Here is a 16,064-nt window from a genome sequence, read left to right as displayed (position 1 = left end):
TTATATTTATTTCACATGTTGTTTTGATGTCCTCTTGGCTATATTTACCTAGTTTATCTTTACTGTACAGCTTAGACGATTCATCAATTTGGAAACAGTTTGACATTTTACATTTCAACAAAAAAATTTGAGGGAAGGCACGTTATCTAGCAAGCTATCAAAACTAGAATATTGGTCTCAAGTCAACTTAATTTTTTGAGGACCACATTGTGTTATTGGTCTTATCTTATACAGTAAAAATTCATAAGAAAAGACAAATGGTGTACACTTCTTTATTGTTCACCATAATATTAATTCGTGGAGAAGTGAATCTCTATAGATATCTAGTAGCCTTGGTTCTCCTTTTCTTGGGTGGATAAAGATATGTGAGAAATTAATTGTTAGCTCAGAAGACAAAAGCAATGATTTACTAGAAGTAGAAAGAAACATACAAGTTAAATAATCAGTAATAATAGTATTTATTCAAAAACAAGATACTTACTAATTATAAAATGTATTTCCAAAAACTATTTTTTTGTGTGTTTTAAACACATTTCGAATATTAACAAGGTCAATTGAGTGTCACATTATTGCAAATTTAAATTTACTCTTATCATTGATAAAAATGTATGCTATTTTTTATTGAGGAATGGAAAAAGTATTGCCTGAAACCTCTAAAACCCTATCATGGTACTACAAACTAATGAAGCAGCTAACTCAAACACAGTAGGTGTGGTGTAGCTGATCTTAGTCCGTAACAAGCATTTGTTTCACTCACACTTACCCTTCACATGAATTTAAACTATATACTTAGTTGTGTCTGTATTCTTTAATATAAGAGGGTAAATTTTTAAAAAAATATATAATTTTATTGATAGTGAATTAATGTACAAGTGAAGACAAAGTTATCTTTGTCAGGGCCGTTTTTCTTGACGGCCGGGGCCAGGTAGATTTCTGTGGAGTTGAGCATTTAAGATGTGTCCAAACTATAGCTATTTGATATGATTATCATTAGTTAAAAAAGCCATTGCATTTTCACTCATTCAGACGTCACTACCACGCTGCAAGCAATATATTGCTTTAGTGAGACTAAGGATATACATGTGATAAAAATGCAATAATATGACATTGAATATGATAAATAAAACATTTACTAAGCTTATAGCTTTGAAAAAATCTATTCTAAAAAATTATGATTGTAAAAAATCAAAATTACCCATTTTGAATGGTATTATCACTCTAAACATTTTGTTATTCTTAAAGTACAAATATGTTACCCTAGGTTGTAAATTAAGCATTACATGAAAAAAAAAATATGAATTACAAATTTATCATTTCCTTTTCAAAGCTGTTAACTTTCTGTGAAGTTTATAAACGCAAAAACATCAATGTCTCATTATGATGAGGAGTTGCAACTACCTACCAGGTTTCATATCATTAAAAAACATGAATTATCTTGTACATTAATTATCATTTTAGAACATGTTAGCTTCAACAAGACCTTTAGACATACGAGTAAAAAAACTGTTTAGCCCTGTATGGACACATGGCAAAGATAGTCTGTATGGTTATCAACTGTGTTTTTTTTACAAGGGTGTTCTTCTTATCCAGTTGTTCCAATTAATGGTTCAAGATACAAAAGTACATGCAGTTAACTATATCTAACACAGCAGTTTATCTAACACTGGTCTGTTGTACCTACCCATGTTATGTCATCTGTCCAATTCTCACTAATCTCAAAGAAGATCTATTGAAAATATGAAACCTCTGTATTAAAGATATTTAACTTCTTAGGCAGTTGCTAGAAACCTCAGACCTATGAGACAAGATGTCCAAAAATTTAGTCTGGGTTGTCAAGTGTAGGATCCAAAATTGGAGCGAGGGCTTCTCCCATCAAGAGGTCTAACGGAGTGTCCACCTCCAAACTGTAGTTTTTGGGGACCTCTACATACCCGACCCTGTGGACATAAAAATAACCTTTGAACTTAGCAGTCTGTAAATTGCATAGTTTTACCTAAGGAATCCAGCAAAGAGGAAGGAATTCAATGTAACTAACAAAGAAATGTATTAATTAATATTAATATTTAGAATATTAACCAAATATTATATTTTCATCATATACAGTACTGTGTACAGTAAAGATAATATACCCGTAGTCGGCGGCCTCATTTAACCTTGCAATTGTCCATTCACATAGGCTTTGGGCCTGATTGTTGAACTTATCAAGTAAAGCAAGGAGTGAGCTAGCTGGCACAGTAAAAGAATTGAACAGTACTGACCAAATGTAGTGACAGGCACCAGGATTTGAACCCAATGCATTGATGATATAGGGCCAAAATTCAAAGTCTCACTCTACCTACTGAGCCACCGATTCACCTGATTAAAGTTCAGCACTTTGCATATCTATCAACTCGTCAAAAACCTTTCACCTTAGTAATTTTATTCCCTTTAGCTCTACTTGGCTACCCACCTTCCACCCTGGAGTTTGTTTTGATTCACCAGCTCAGTTGTTGCAAAGTAAAACATTCCGTTTTCTACCAACTCCCCATTCCACTCTTGTCTTCGAGGCCGTTCCCCTGTGTTGAAGTTCAGCTCCTTCACTGTTCCATCTACAAAACATAAAATATATTTAGAAAATCAAACATTATTTCAAAAACTATACTACAAACTACCAAAAACTAACTTTGGTTGAAATATCTTGATACAGTTAACTTATTTGTCTTTCTAAATTGGATTTCTTTTTGTAGTAAAAGAATAAAGTACATGTAAATATTTCAGATTCCATGGTTTTTGTAAATACCACTTTTGTGCAGAAAATCGTATTTCAATCACTAAAGAAACTCTCAAGATTCAGTATTAGAAAATATAAATTTACTATTTTCTGACCCTTAAGAACCTCCCAGTGACCAAAACCTCAACAATTATATTTCTTGTAAGTTTGTACGTACTTTCCGCAGGCTCCCAACGCAGGTTTTTCTGTCGGGCTGCAGAGAATACAGAGTCATACCCTTGAGAAGTCATCATAAGACAAGCCTCGCGCAGCCATTGGGCTTTGATGAATGGAGAAGTGCATTGGACAAGGCCCACCAACCGCACATCTGAAAAACAATTGCAACGTTTTGATAAGTTAAACCATGTCAGTCTAATCTGGCCCATTGCATCATGATCAAAATATGACCAAAATTTGCAGATTATTACGCCGTTGTGGTAAACTTTGTTCATGTGCATGATCTGACCCTATAAAAGTATGAGGATGAATAAATTTACCATACATGTTCCACAAAATTATTGAGGTAAAAATCAGTTGCAGATGATTCAAAGATACAATCAAAGAAAAAAGTAGGATCACTTATTTTGCATAAACTAATAGTATAAGTTTGTAATATTATAAAGGCAAACCTATCCTCAACTTCAAAAGTTTATGAAACACTATTTTCTCAAATATTAAAAGAAAAATTTGAAGAAGCAAGACTTAGATGGTTGCACCACACCTATAACAAGATAATGAAGGAAGAGAGAAATTATTAGGATACAGGTTGTTAATATTAAAAGAAGAAATTAACTCAAGAAGAGCGAGAATAAAATGGATCAATGAAGTGAAACGGGATGTGGGGGTGAAAGAGTGGGATAGTAGATGGTGAAGGAAGAGGAACTTTGAAAAGATAGGAGAAGATGGAGAGGCTCAGTGGTTGACTAGACTGAGCAAGTTGAAGTTGCAGAAAACTAGGAAAATAATTGAATCAAAGAGGCAAGAAGAATAAACACTTTGTAAACCCACAATTATCAAGATGTAATTTACAATTGGCTGACCTGGATGTCTCTCTACAAACTCCTGGACAGCCAAGATAGAGGAAGTGTTGTCCTCAGCCACGGAGGCTGGTCGTTGGTGAACATTGGCCTCGTACTTCAGTGCCTCCTCTGCAATTTCCTTGTCTTCCGTTGACACCCACAGCTCATCAAAACCTTTGGAATGATACAAAACCATTATGTATTATATGTACACTAATTTTTTATAGATAACCAAAACATGTTTTATTGGATCCAAAGCATTATTTTGTTTTGTTTTGGGGAGTTTTTACGAAAACTTCAGTCATAAAAATTGCAAACACTGTTTTTACCAATTTTACCAGGACGTGTATGCAATATGCAATATGTAAATGATACCTTACACAGCTTAGAAAACTTATCAAAAAGATAAATAATTGCATAACTTGCCAATAGTAAAGCCGCAAATAAAGAAGTCAAATTTTAAATTTAAAAATCCAAATGTATATGTCTGAAAATCAATCATAAACATTACAGAACAGCCAGCCTTGATAATCAATTAGAATATATAATTTAATTATTGAATTCACGTTCTGGTTAGGTTAAACTTAATGTGAATTCCATTGCTACTCACAATAATGAGATAAACCAATTAGATTTTTTGTAAAATAAATCTTAAAGGGTCTTGGAACATTGCCAAGATCTACTGAAAAAAGCTATTTTATTCACTTAATAATTTAATCTGAATAGAAAAATATTTTCCTACAGTTACCTAACAATGTACATGTTCTCTCACTGATTTGAGAAAGCAAAGTGGCCAATTCGCTCATCAGTGAGACAATGTTAACATTGTCTCACTCTAATTACTTTGTCTCACTCCAGATTTTCAACGTGAAGGCACGAAATAGTGAGCGCGTAACATGCAGGCAACGTCGTATGCGCGCGAAATACGTTGGCAGTACTGGCTGTAAATCAGCGTACTGTTGCATTTGTCACTTCACATTAAATGTTATATTAAAAGTTCACTTCTGTGTAAAAATAGGTTATGTTTCATCACCAATTTATTTATTTTATGGTAACTGTAGGAAAAGTATAATGTGCAACTCGAGTTCAAAGTACAATTGCCTCACTCGAGAAACCATTCCTCACTCGCCTACGGCTCGTGAGTAAGGATTTCTCTCGAGTGAGTCAATTGCTCACTTTCCTCACTAGTTGCACAAATAACTATTGAATGTGTCATTACAGCAAGGTAGTAAACATTTTCCTTCCTAATTAAACCATTCCAATTTTAGGTCTATTTTTTACATATACACACAAAGAATTACAGTTTGAGTTGGCCATAGCTGTCAGTGCACGGGAGAGTAGAGTCTTGTTGTTGATGGTAGCCAAGTTCTTGCGAGCAAGTCCTTTGCTACCTCCCCGAGCCAAAATCAGCCCCACCAACTTAGTGGCGACCACTGGTTCTATCCTGAAAAAGATAAACAGTATAACTTTCATTTTAATAATGAAATCGTAATTTGAATTTTAATGTAATGTTCAACAAAAATTTATGGTTTTCCCATCAAAAGATCTATGCAATACATCAAATTATATGATTGTAAGCAAATCTATGTTTTCCTTGTTTGCTTTAAGATAAAAACCTTTAAGGATTTTGCATGAAAACACACTGTTTTGGGTTCAACGTTGGAAACTTAGCTGTACAAAGTGAGACATATCTAATCCCTTCTCATGAATTGTCACTGTGGATGGCCGGCTGCACTGTTGGTTGAAAAAGGAGAGGGGCTGTGTTTAATGATAACAATTAGAGGTTCATATTTATCTGATGTTTATTATCAAGATGTAGGAGGAGACATAAGATGAGTAAATTTGCATGTATTTTTCAGCTCCCACTATATATTGCTGTAGAAATATTAGATTTTGTATGATGCCCGTGCACCTAGGAGGGAACATGTTTTAAGGTAAAGCACTACAGTATAACCACCCAGTTATAGAACTACAGTGTGTTTGTATTATTGTACTACGAGCGTCTTTACACTTAGTATAAGGTGAGTCGGACTCAGGCTGTCAGTTACAAGTGCTCTGAAGAGTACAGTACTGTGAGGCGCGCCTGCGATCTCCCATACGCAATATGAGTGCTGCATCTGTTTTGCGTCTGGAAAATTGCAGGCGTTCCTAGGGTTTTATCTAGGCATTTTTTAACCAATAAATTATGAGTAGCTTAAATTTTTGTTATGTTTAGTGTACTGTTATTAAACCGTCTTAGTTTGGGTTAGTGAGAATGCAACAAACTATATGTTAATAAACTTTTGCAATATAAGAATAATTACTCAAATTGTACTAAGAGTGTGGTTACGTTCAAGAATCCAACAATAAAATAATAAGTGGGTTTGTAGTACGATACAATACCATCGTTATCATAACTTATTGGCTATTTTCAGTAGTATGTTTAACAGAAAGTATCTGCTTGTTTTTATAATGAGGGATATGTTTGTATCACTTTGTCTTTTATTGTATGTTTAACTTAGTTTGTGCACTTTTCCAAATAATATTTTATATTATACATATTATGTGTTTGTTTTAAAATTATAGTTTTTTGCGTATTATCAATTAGCTTCAACACAATATCACCGTTTTCAAAATATATAACTGCATTTTTACATTTTAGTTTACATTTGGCACGTTTTGGAACGTATACAGAGTTATATTTCTAACTGTGTTTTTCAAATCGACGATTTATAAACAATTTTCTTGTAACCTTGTTTGTAGATTTTTTTAAAGTATCTCGATTGTATCTTGTTTTGGGGCCAGTAATTATGAGTACCGGTTCATGTGAATGAACTGTAATTATTCACTTTTGTTAAGAAAACAAAATATCTTAATTATTTTGTACAAGTCAATTAAATTTTAGAATTATGCTAACTTAAAATACCGGGTGTCGGAAAATGATTACTAAATTTATTTTAACAAGCATACAAAATTAATTGAACATTTAACTTATTGTTATTAAAAAAACTCATAGTGTAATTGATAAAGCTTTCTCTTAACTGGCAATAGATTTTCACATACATTCTTTGGTGGTACGCACAACATCAAAAAGAATGTCAATTTCATTCCTGTCCACATATCATTGGAAACTTAAAGAAAGACACACATAATGTTCTCTACTAGTTCATATACGGTACTCAGTTGTTTATTTATTTTATTTTTTTTATGAATGATTTCCTTTGTCCCCTCAGAATCAACCACACAGGAAAAAGATTTCATATACCTGGGAAAACTAGGAGGAAATCTGTTGGCCAACCTAGACCAATGCAACAATTAGTGAACAATTTTGATTTTAGGCTGAAATATTACTTCAGTTAAAATAAATTTGGCAACAATCTTTTATATATATATTTTCCAACAAACTACATACAGGATACAGTACCCGGCAGTTTATTATCTTACTTCTCCTCGACGATTATATCCTTGTCCACCTTGAGCACCAGTAGACACCCAGCCAGACAGACAACGACGGCTGCGATAGCGAGGAAATGTCTCTTACACTCCTGGCAGTCAGCTGGCGGTGAGGGTGGCATGGGGGAGAGGGGTGTACGCGGCTCTACACTCGTCATAATCAGCTGATACCGCGGTCACGTGATGTCGACACTAGCGCTCCTAGCGGAGTGGTCACCAACTAATCCACTATTGATTTTTAGGTTAGGTCGGCCTAATTTTGCGAAAACGATTCGTAAACGTTGATATTAGATTGGTTTTAAATTGATTACCTTAGTTCAGTAATGAAATGAGCTATTATGTTATTAAAAGTAACTTGAATGTCTGATAATATTACATAGCACTAAACTAGGTCACCACATGGTTTGGTAAAATATGGAACAAACTAGTATTGCTATAAATTTTAAAGTATAACTGAAACAAAATTTACTTGCTTAACATTGGCGATTGATGTTTATTTAACTTAATACTCTTATTTTACATGTATATGCAAAGCAGTTTATACAACCCTGTAATACTTCGACACAGAAAAAAATATTTTATAATCTGACAACAAATACATCTAGAGAGACCTCAAGAACTCAAGATATTTTTAAGTCGCTTACGAAAATCCTAAAATATAACTGAATTAAAAGTGTTACATTAAACTCATTGTTTATAGCATTTACGAACGTTTAACACCAAACTGTTTCACCAAAGAAATTCTTAAAACCCAACACCAAAGCATAACTATATCTGTCAACATGATAAAATCACATTTCTCGTTGCATTTTTTGTTCCAGCGTATTTTGAAATGCTCGACACACGGTAGAATGTAATGTTACTGGTGTAAGTTGTTTTGCAATTGCGAGTGCGCAAACTCCACCCACCACACAGGGGGAGGCCACCTCCTCTCTTGGAATTAAATATCCCTCAAGTTTACAAAAAGTATCCCTATCATATTCATATAAACTATGTGTTTGTTGTAATCAGTTTAATACGCCTATACTGTTATCATTTAATTAAACCTACTTATACAATTAGCATAGTTTTGATTGTTGTACAACCCCTATGTGTGAAACCAAGACTTGTAATCGTGTCATTTATCCCAATATATCCCGTATTAGTAGTAAACCCCTCTTAAGGGGAAATATCCCACCGGTGATAAATCACTTATTCTATACAGTGTATCTGGGTATTTGTACAATTGACACCTTTTACCATTATAATGATGAATATTTTATAATGTGAACGCTGAAGGGACATCGATTTGTCCTTGGCTGGTCATTTGCAACTTAATCGCATTTGAATTAATATAACTAATGCATAATTATTCATTACATATTACTACGAGAACAGTTAGAAATAACTGCTTTTACCATTAAAAGAAGTAAAAAAGGTTTTAGATCCATAATGAAAAACACAAAATATAAACGACTGTCAATAGTTTCATAGGAAGAATGCTTATGAGGCGCTTTATAAGTTGTATATTTGTGGTTGTGTGCATATCCTAAGAAATACTGGAAACAATCGGAGTATTAGATTTTTAACGAAAACACGATTATACAAACGTTATATGAAACTTTAGTTTGATACAACCAGTTGATTTATCAATATTTTAGTAACATTCAAATAAATCCAGATTGGAATCAAGATGAATCGTTATTTTCAAACCCAACAACGAAGTTTTGAAAGTTACTTCAAAGTGGTGCAAACTAATTATGCGCCTGTTTTTGTGCTCACAAATTCCACCATTTGTTTTAGTTGTTTGTTTTGTATTGCCTTATTTTTATTTTTGTATTTTTTTCAAACATCTTTATTCATCATAAGTCATGTACATTGGTATTGGTGGTACAGTGAATAGTGTCAGAATACTAAAAATACTATATCTATGTATGGGAGGTGGAAAACTCCTCAAAAGAATATAATGCTAAATTTATTAAATAATCTTTTAGAATTTTCTTGAATTTAGATAGGTTTGTTTCTTTTTTTATCAATTCAGGGACAAATTTTAGAAACTCGTTACCAGCGTATAAGGGTTTTTTTTTTTTATTTTAATTTGTAAGGCTGGACAAACTCTCTTCTCCTCCTGAAATTATAAGAATGTACTGAATTTATTACTTGCTCAGATTCATTTTTTTTTCAATAAGAATTGTTTCATAAATATATTTCCCATAAACTGTAAAAATTTGTAATTTCTTAAAATGTTCTTTTGCCGAATCATCTCGTTTAAGCTTAAGCATAATTCTGATAGCCTCTTTTTGCCGCTTCAGAATGCTATCCATATTAATTTTTTTTGTTGACCCATATATAATGCTAAACCGAATGAAAGATGAGAGTGGATGTGAGCAAAGTATATACTTTTTAGGGTTTTCAAATTACAATAAAAGGACATATTTGACAAAGCATAAATTCCGGAGTTAGTTTTCGTCAAAACTTTCTGTGTGTGTTTATCCCAATTCAAATTTTCATCTATTGTTAAACCCAGAAAGTTGATCAGATTGTCCTTTTGAATGTTATTTGAGTGGTAAATTATTGTTGGCTCTTTTGTAATTTTGTTCTGAGCTGTTCTGAAATTTATAAATTTTGTTTTTTGTGAATTTAATAATAAGTTATGATTGTAGAAATAGTTTCCAATATTCTCTAATTCTACATTTGTAAAAATTTCAGTTTCTTCTGGAGATTTGGATGATACAATGAAATTAGAATAATCAGCGTAAAGACACAATATAGAATTTTGCTTGTAGGTTAAATTATCTTCTATGCCCTTAAGGTAACACAAAAAAAGCAAAGGCCCCAAAATTGAACCTTGTGGGACCCCAAATTTAATTGGTTGATAACTTGATGATGATTTGATAATTCTATTATGATTTGTCAAATGGGTAATTTCCACAAATTGAGATCTATTTGTCAAATAGGAAGAAAACCAGTTAAGAGCTCATTTAGATATTCCAATTATTTTAAGTGTTTCTAGTAATTTACTATGTTTTACACTATCAAATGCCTTAGAAAGGTCCGTATATAATAAATTATTGTTTTTATTGTTTACGTTTCTTTAAATGCTCTATTAAAAGAGATAAGTATCTAAAAGTGTTTACCGTTCCATTTAATGAGCTATTTTATTTAAACATTTGAAATTGTGTTTTACCCATAAATTGGTTAATATACCTTGCTGTAGCTTTAAAATTAAAACCGACAAAAAAGCTTAATACAACACGTTTCACACATTTTACAATGTACTGCATCATTTATAATGTTTAAGTGCTATAGAAAATTGATATTTTAGCCGAGGATATTGCGTTGTCTTCTTGGAATTTCAAAATACAACTAAATTTAATACTTTGAATATGTAACTGTAATGTAATGCTTTTGTACGATTTGCCTCACATTTGCTAGAAAACATGTTTGATGATAAATGATTTGTTTGGTGGAAAACTCCCATTCACTTCCCTCATAAAGTCGTTTATTTAATGTCGGAATTCGTTCTGTTTACACCAGTGTGTGCTGCACGAAAGCTAGTTAAAGTTTGTTTTTGAAACATTCTGTACGAATGGATTTAATAGCTATAGTTTGGATTGTTTTAGGAGATATGGTTGGCGATCATGTATGCTATTCTGTTAATTGTCAAGCATCTACAGCCATGGGGATTTGCATGGAAGAAACTCAAAGGCTTTGAAGACCCCTCAAATTTTTCTATATAGGCTTAGAACCGAACCTGTTCATCTTGCGTCAAAGTATCACCCTCCTAAGTCACTAATTACCACTTCACTAACTTTATAGGTCAGTGTAGTTAATAATATGTAATTTGCAATAGCCAACTATTTTCTCTAGAACCTATCGAGCATGATAGATATTAATTAGTTTCAAGGAATTGGATAAAGAATTAATTAAATTCTAAACTGTGCTTTTAGATACACCTACGTTGTTAGCAATCAAACATACGCTCATGGAGGGATTTCTCTCATCTTGTTCCAAAATTTCCAGTTCGAAATCAACATTTTAACTGGTCTTAGAGGTTCGTTGGATTGATTTGGTGTCAGTTCCCCAGGTTCCTTTCAGGCGACCATGACCTCCAGAGAAAACGCGATGATTTGGTTGAGTTCTACGGGGATATCGTTCGGCACATAGCCTGCTTGCTAGTCTGACATTTCCATAAGCAAGTCCATACATGAATATCTGTATATTCAGCCCAGCTAGAACAATTAATTCCACAAAAAGGAAAACTTTCACGAGAACACTTAAGATGAAATATATAAAAAAAAAACTCTTAAAAACTATTAAACTTTAAAACTTATAATACTGTTAAAACTATATAACTTTTAAAAACCATCAAACTCAAATTAAAACTGTAAGACTGGATATTAACGATTTCCAAAGTTAATATCCAGTTATGTTTACTTCAACAATGGTCCTGGAATTGTTGTTTCTAATGCTATCTATACAAAAATCTACCTAATACAAAACAGCTGTTCTAGAGAAAAAATCAGCAGCAACAGCTGTTAATTGATATTTATAATTTATGATACCAAACCCCTTCAACATATTTTATCTCTCTTTTTGAAACGTCTTTTTGAGTATAAAATAGCCTACAATATTTTGATTATTTAGACCAACCAGCTGTTTGGCCAACCAGCTTGTTGAACAATTAGCTGTTTAGGCTGTGATAACAATGTCTTCAGCTCTACAGCTTTCCATATTTTAATACTAACACAGTTCAAACTGCTCAGTTGATAATGTCCAATCATAACAATCTTTGCACCATCTACAAAACTTATAGTTTTGAAGATATTAAGCTTTAAAACCCAAAAATAACCACCATTTTGAAACGGTTATAAGTTTTCTTATTCGTGTTTTACACTAAGGTAGAGGGCAAAACGATAAACATATTTGCTGAATTTCGACGCTATAGCCCAAACCGAAGGAGTTATGCATGTTTTTTCGTAAAAAGTACTTACAGACAGACAGACGCTAAACGGTTTGAGATAGGACACATGTTGTATTGCATTTTTTTACCTCCCGAATAATCTGGCTGGGTTGTCCTAGTCAAAGCTGGACGACCTATTTTTCAATTTTAACGCAACTTGAGTTATAATAAACATAGTTACGCGTTTGTTAAATTACGGTAATCAGATGATTGCAAATGTGCGAAGTGAAAGACAAAATAACGGAAGTCTTCCTGTACAAAACTTGTTTGGGGCTAGAAAGTATCACCTCTCGAAGATTTTATCGGTTTACAATGGACCGGAAGTAAGGAGAAGAAGCAGGACCTGACATCTGATGGTCCATGGAGGAAACGAACACGAGTGTCGTGACTAGTCATAGAGTAAGTATAAGTTTCTGTATTTCCTCTTGTATCATAATGTAACTAGCAATGTTTATTGATTTCCTTATGTGATGTATTAAAAATGTAAAATAATGAAAAGTACGTGTCTAAATATTTTAACAATTTTCTCAGTCTTAAAACGACCCAATTAGGCTTAGAGTTCTTATCTCAAAAACATTAAAATTACTACGGTACATGGACAAACCAAGTACATAAGAAAATAGTATATGATCGTCATCATATCTATTGAGGACGAAAACTCCAGTTGGGGACGCAACTGGGCGTATGTGAATCAATTAGTGTGAACGTTGAGATTGAAATGAAGTGTGAAGTGTGGTTGTGTAGCTTTGTTACTTAACAAAGTCCAGTTTCTTTAGCTAGACCAATTTATTAAAGGCCTAGTCATTAAGAACAGCAGATTTCAGTTTTGGATAATTAATTCATAGAACTGTTCAAGTAAGTAGGACGAGTTTGAGTGGAAGTCGCGTTATCTCATCAACCAATAGGATTTATGTAAATGTCATGCTACATGACGTCACATATCACGTTGTGTGTCGGTGTGAACTGGACGATGGCCGACTGTCTGTCTGTCATAACCAGCGAGCAGGGTAATTACAACAGTTGCTTTTGCACAAGTAGGATAAGTCTTGATAATGTTGGAGGAATTGGTTTATAGCCGGTGGCTGCCCGCCTAACAAAGCCCCGCTGGTTAGTAGCTTGTAAGTTGTGACTCGACCGGTGCAATCTAATTTTTTTAATTAGTAAAAGGCATATTAACAAGCAAGGATTTCCCTCTTATTTAAAAAATTAACGAGACATTGGTGAAGATCCTTAGTCAACAAATTAAAGTGCATTATCTAAAACTTACCCATCAATTAGGGAAATACATTTTTAGTAACATCATCGCACTTACATGAAGCACACATGCTTCAAATTTTACTATAGGATAAGAGGTAATTGTTTGAATAAGGAATATTTCTTATGAAGAGCATCTTTGAACATCATTACATAAAGTACGTTTTTGTCTGCTGGTTAAACCGAATCCCTTTTGACAAAACTTGCCAAGAGCTCGTGTATTTAATTTTCTCGAGTTGGTAACGTTGGTTTCGGAGGTTAAGCCCATCACCGAGATATGATGCACTCATTTATCTGAGTAGCTGCGGTGTTCGTCTTAAAATTCTGAAGATTTGAGTCCAAGCGAGATTGATTCTTCAGCCAGATGCCATTTACTATTGGACTATCAAGATGGTGTCTAAAAAAAGTTTGACGTTAGATTAACAAGAGGTTTTAGACCAAAGATAAACACTTAGCTAACTATACAAACAGTACCCATCCAAAGTCAGTGACGTAACCAGTGATAATCTCCCCAATAATCAGAGAACACCAGATGCTGATGCCTCGTAACATTGTTCGTAATCTCCGCGTTATCCAGAGCGGCTCCGCGCCGTATGCCGTGTGACACTCTTGTATAACCAGTGATGCGCGGCTGCCGTTCCCTCAATTACATTTCCTGTTCCGGTCTCCTAATTGGGAATGACCCATTCCCGCACTTTCTTCCTGTAAAAGGCCCGATCAGCTGTTTTTATCACATTAGGTCCCAGCAAGTTTTGCCGCCGCGGTGTTTACTGTTTAATTGCCACTACTTCCGGAAATCGAGTTTATCGTATTGCGAACCTTTGCAAGAAAAAGGCGCCATTGTTAAAACATGTCCTATAAAGTTAAGTTGGTTTAGGTCATCCCCAAACTTGTAAATGATAAGTTTAAATAGTGAACGTACTATATTTAAAATACTCCATATGGGTCGCCAAGTGTATTACGTTAAGTTGTTAGTTGACCTTTTGACTATGGATAGAACTTGACATTCTATTTCCAGGTCAAATTTGTTGTCAGTTTTGATTTTTTGACAGCTTGTGCGCTTATGCAAATTACAGATTTTTTTCGAAAACGCTAATGTTCAACCGAACCTAAGGAAGACTGAGGAAGAAAAGAATAGTACTTACAGCAGCACACTCTCAGATTGGAACTCAACCACTTTGGTTAAAAAAAAAAATACTACAGATAAGACTGCTTTGCATAGATGGGGTGTGTACTTATATTTCCAAATGTCAATGGTTAAACCTAGAAGAACTGTTGTTTTTTTACACAATTTATTGATAGAAGGATGCGGGGTGGACTTACCCCCAAAACCAACGTTACCGACTCGAGGGAATTAAATACACGTACACTTGACAAGTTTTGTCAAAATGGATTCGGTTAAACCAGCAGACAAAAACGTACTTTATGTAAAAAAATAATGTGGAATGTCATATATGTTTGTAAAAAAATATTACTTTTTCAAAGAAATATTACTTAGTTTCAAACCGCTATCATAAATCGTTTAGGGTATGGTCCTTGTTCTACAATCGTGGTAGGTGCATATTCGGGGAAATCAATCAATGACCTAATGCTTTCTTAGATCGCTCAAAGAAACACAAACAACAGATTGAGCCAATCACTCACTCATTGGTTATGATGCACTGACAACACTTTCAGAAAACAGGACAAAGAGTAAACAGGAAAATATTTGGTTGTGTAATCTTGTTAATTTTGAAATGACGGGAGTAATTGTAAATATATTTTTTCCTACACACTGAGGGTTATACTTATTGCAGCAGGTTACACCTGAACTATGTCAAAGTTGGCTATACTAAACAATTTATCTTATAGCAGAGTGTTTTAGCTGTCAGCATAGATTAAAAGATACTCCTTTTATCTATGCTGTCAGTTAAGTATTTTTTTTTTTTACAGGGTAAACAATCTTAATTTTACAATTTGTAGCGACTATACACAATTAGGCTGTTTTAATGAAAAATTATGCATATGGCAGTAATACTGTAATAATATAATAGATGTTATCAACCTACAAGTATAGTTTAAAAATTTGATAGTAAAACGAATTAAAATAATATGTAAATACGTAATACAATTGTGATTCTTTTTCTATTCATAGTAAGTAAAACGGGTTCCTACCTTTACAAGTACTTTTTGATTGTTTGACTATGCATTACTTTCAAAATCCTTATACTGTATCGGTAAATTTTAACTCATTATCGGTGTAGAGGCAAGAAACGAAGCTCCGACAACAACTTTGAGTTTACGAGTCTCCGATTTTGTCATAAAACCTAAAGTGCGCTGTTAACATCACTGGACGACCTCACTATTTGAAACGTCACGGCCAAGAGACTCGAACCCACGACCTGGGAGAAAGTCCCTCGCACTTTCATCTTCGGCTAATGTTTGCATAGATTTTCATAAATCGCAAACGAAAGTTGAAGCACGGCTTTTTTTTATCCAGCTTGAAGTATTATCATCCATGACGTTTTACATGGCTGCAAAACAGCGGGGCGCCCCAAGGATGTGAGATAGGACCAGTTTTTTTTCATCTTTTAGACGACAAGGTATCAGTGTTTTCTTACTTTCGTCAAATCAACCTAATGTTTACTGATAGTTCTCAGACGTTTCTTCACGCTATGATTCGTTGTGA

The 16,064-nt window shown here is 33.7% G+C and overlaps 1 protein-coding gene across 1 annotated transcript; it reads right to left on the bottom strand.

The window, feature by feature from the left end:
• Nucleotides 1-455: 455 nt before the first annotated feature.
• On the bottom strand, nt 456-8,052 carry LOC129000012 (N-acylneuraminate cytidylyltransferase A-like). Its single transcript, XM_054426856.1, has 6 exons — nt 7,192-8,052; nt 5,070-5,212; nt 3,790-3,942; nt 2,928-3,077; nt 2,450-2,588; nt 456-1,937 (listed from the first exon to the last, which is right to left on the bottom strand). The coding sequence occupies exons 1-6, from the start codon at nt 7,356-7,358 to the stop codon at nt 1,820-1,822; spliced, it is 870 nt and encodes a 289-aa protein (XP_054282831.1). The 5' UTR covers nt 7,359-8,052; the 3' UTR covers nt 456-1,819.
• Nucleotides 8,053-16,064: the final 8,012 nt, after the last annotated feature.

Source organism: Macrosteles quadrilineatus, unplaced genomic scaffold (genome assembly GCF_028750875.1).
Source record: "Macrosteles quadrilineatus isolate MER2022 unplaced genomic scaffold, UCM_ALF_1.0 Scaffold_8__2_contigs__length_117827958, whole genome shotgun sequence".
In the NCBI taxonomy this organism is placed as follows: Eukaryota; Metazoa; Arthropoda; class Insecta; order Hemiptera; family Cicadellidae; genus Macrosteles; species Macrosteles quadrilineatus.
This window is presented reverse-complemented; position numbering and strand designations above follow the sequence as displayed.

What these genes read in the sequence shown, in the direction of transcription:
- LOC129000012 (XM_054426856.1), bottom strand. Translation starts at nt 7,358, where the DNA reads ATGACGAGTGTAGAGCCGCGTACACCCCTCTCCCCCATGCCACCCTCA. An exon ending in AGCTATGGCCAACTCAAACT is followed by an intron (nt 3,943 to 5,069) that starts GTAATTCTTTGT and finishes ATCATTCCAAAG; the next exon opens with GTTTTGATGAGCTGTGGGTG. An exon ending in GCGTTGGGAGCCTGCGGAAA is followed by an intron (nt 2,589 to 2,927) that starts GTACGTACAAAC and finishes TATGTTTTGTAG; the next exon opens with ATGGAACAGTGAAGGAGCTG.